Here is a 1,685-nt window from a genome sequence, read left to right as displayed (position 1 = left end):
CAAGCTTACTGCATCCCTGAATTCCCAAATTCAACTGCAGCCTGTTCCTTCAGCTGCCATCATCCTCCTCAACCACCCTTTGCCCTTGAAAGGGGAATCGGTCTCACCGTTTTCATTTTGCAGTGAAACCAATGGGCTCTTCACCAAACTGCTCAGAAAAATCATTTCAACAAAGTTCACCTCATCCTCGCAGCTGCTTCCATACAACGAAAGACTCCAATGAGAGAGGGACACTCTAAAGCGAGAGGCTATGGAGTTGACATCTCCAGAGGAGACTACTCAGTCATTTTCTCTACGTGAGGACCTCCCTGCAAAAACCACGATCCCGGGCACACGCGTCTCTGAGCAGTGAACGCCTCCTGAATGCAGGAGAGCAATACAAAAAAAAAGAAAAACTTGGCTCCAGCAGAACAGTCCTGCGCAATCTTGTGAAGTGACAGAGAAAACTGGGGACAGGGATAAAGACGTGGCTTCTGCTGGACTCTCTCAACAGGACCAGTCCGTCCGAGGCCTTCATTACAGGCTACAAACCGAGGACTTGGACATCCCTGCTCATGTCAAACAAAGCACCTGTCTGCACAACCAAATCACTACTTCAGGCTACTACCTGCTAAAAGAAGGGACTTAAAAAACACCAGACAGACTTGAAACGTGGCCATGCCCCGTGTCCCAGGGGTAAGGCTGGCCAAGGTACACCTCCTTCCTTGCAAACAGCCCTCGGAGTTAACAAGGGGTTGTCTACCCAGCCATGCACTTGCCCAGGGAGAATCTGCTTGCCTGACCTTGTGCAAGGAGAGCAGCTCCCAGTGTGCAGAACCACCTTCACTACTGCGTGGTCCCACCCGGTGTTCAAGGAAGGAAGAAATTGATGCGCTGAGATACAGATTTGCAGCCCTGTGCAGAGAAAAGCTTCTCCTCTTCGGGGACAAACACCATTGTGCCGGCCACCTCATCGAGGGTTGCCTCGGTGTACGGAAGGCCACGGGTCAGGAAAGCATCTCGCGCACAGAGCTTCACGTGGTGGTACTCCAGGGGCAGGAATGGCACGAAGAAATCAATGAGGTTTTCTTCGAGGAGGTGGCTGCGGGCATAACTGTTCTCTGTAGGAAAACGCAAGACAAAACAAACTTCAGAAGCTTCATCTGAGAGCTGGCATCCCTCTGCGAGGCAAGGCTTGTCCCTCTGTGTCTTGGTACATCCAGCCACGTGTGGTGGGAGAGACACCCGCTTGTAAAGAGCTGGCCAGCGCTTTGTCTGAACACAGAACGTCACTACAGCTTGCCTGTCTCGAGCCAAGAGAATCCTGAATCCCCAGAGAAGCCTTCATACTTTCCTACGGTGTTAGGCTGCCTCACAACCTGGCCGTTTTCAGGGCCGAAGGGGGCAAGAAAGGACTCGTAGCTCCCCCCCTCACATGCTTCGCTGCTGCGGTGGTGCTGTGCTCGTGTGGGTGGAAGAAGGGGCTCACATCGCAAATAACCCCGGGGCAGGGGTTGGAATAAAGGCTCATTCCCCAGCACACACGCTTGTGCAAGCCCAGGGTGGATGGGATGACGTAAGGAAGGCCTCGAGCCAGCACAGAGGGGCAAGTTTGCGAGCAGCCTGCCCGCAGCACGCTGGCAAGCGAACCCGGCTCTCACCTGCTGTCTCCTGCAACTCCAGCCGCAGCCGCTGGTCCAGGAAAT

At 53.9% G+C, this 1,685-nt stretch overlaps 1 protein-coding gene across 1 annotated transcript in view; it reads right to left on the bottom strand.

The window, feature by feature from the left end:
- Positions 1-849: 849 nt before the first annotated feature.
- The window catches only part of TOR3A (torsin family 3, member A), a gene marked incomplete at its 5' end in the record, with an annotated part of 4,788 nt that continues 3,952 nt past the window's right edge, over positions 850-1,685 (bottom strand). Inside the window, 2 exons of the mRNA XM_009695360.1 lie at positions 850-1,100; positions 1,641-1,685. The exon at positions 1,641-1,685 is cut by the window's right edge and continues 71 nt beyond it. Of these exons, the coding sequence (XP_009693662.1) occupies positions 850-1,100; positions 1,641-1,685 (296 nt within the window). The remainder of the gene's footprint in view (positions 1,101-1,640) is intronic.

The sequence above is a fragment of the Cariama cristata genome, unplaced genomic scaffold (assembly GCF_000690535.1).
Source record: "Cariama cristata isolate BGI_N322 unplaced genomic scaffold, ASM69053v1 scaffold34372, whole genome shotgun sequence".
Lineage (NCBI taxonomy): Eukaryota > Metazoa > Chordata > Aves > Cariamiformes > Cariamidae > Cariama > Cariama cristata.
The sequence above is the reverse complement of the archived record's forward strand: the minus strand, read 5'-3'. Positions and strand labels throughout refer to the sequence as shown.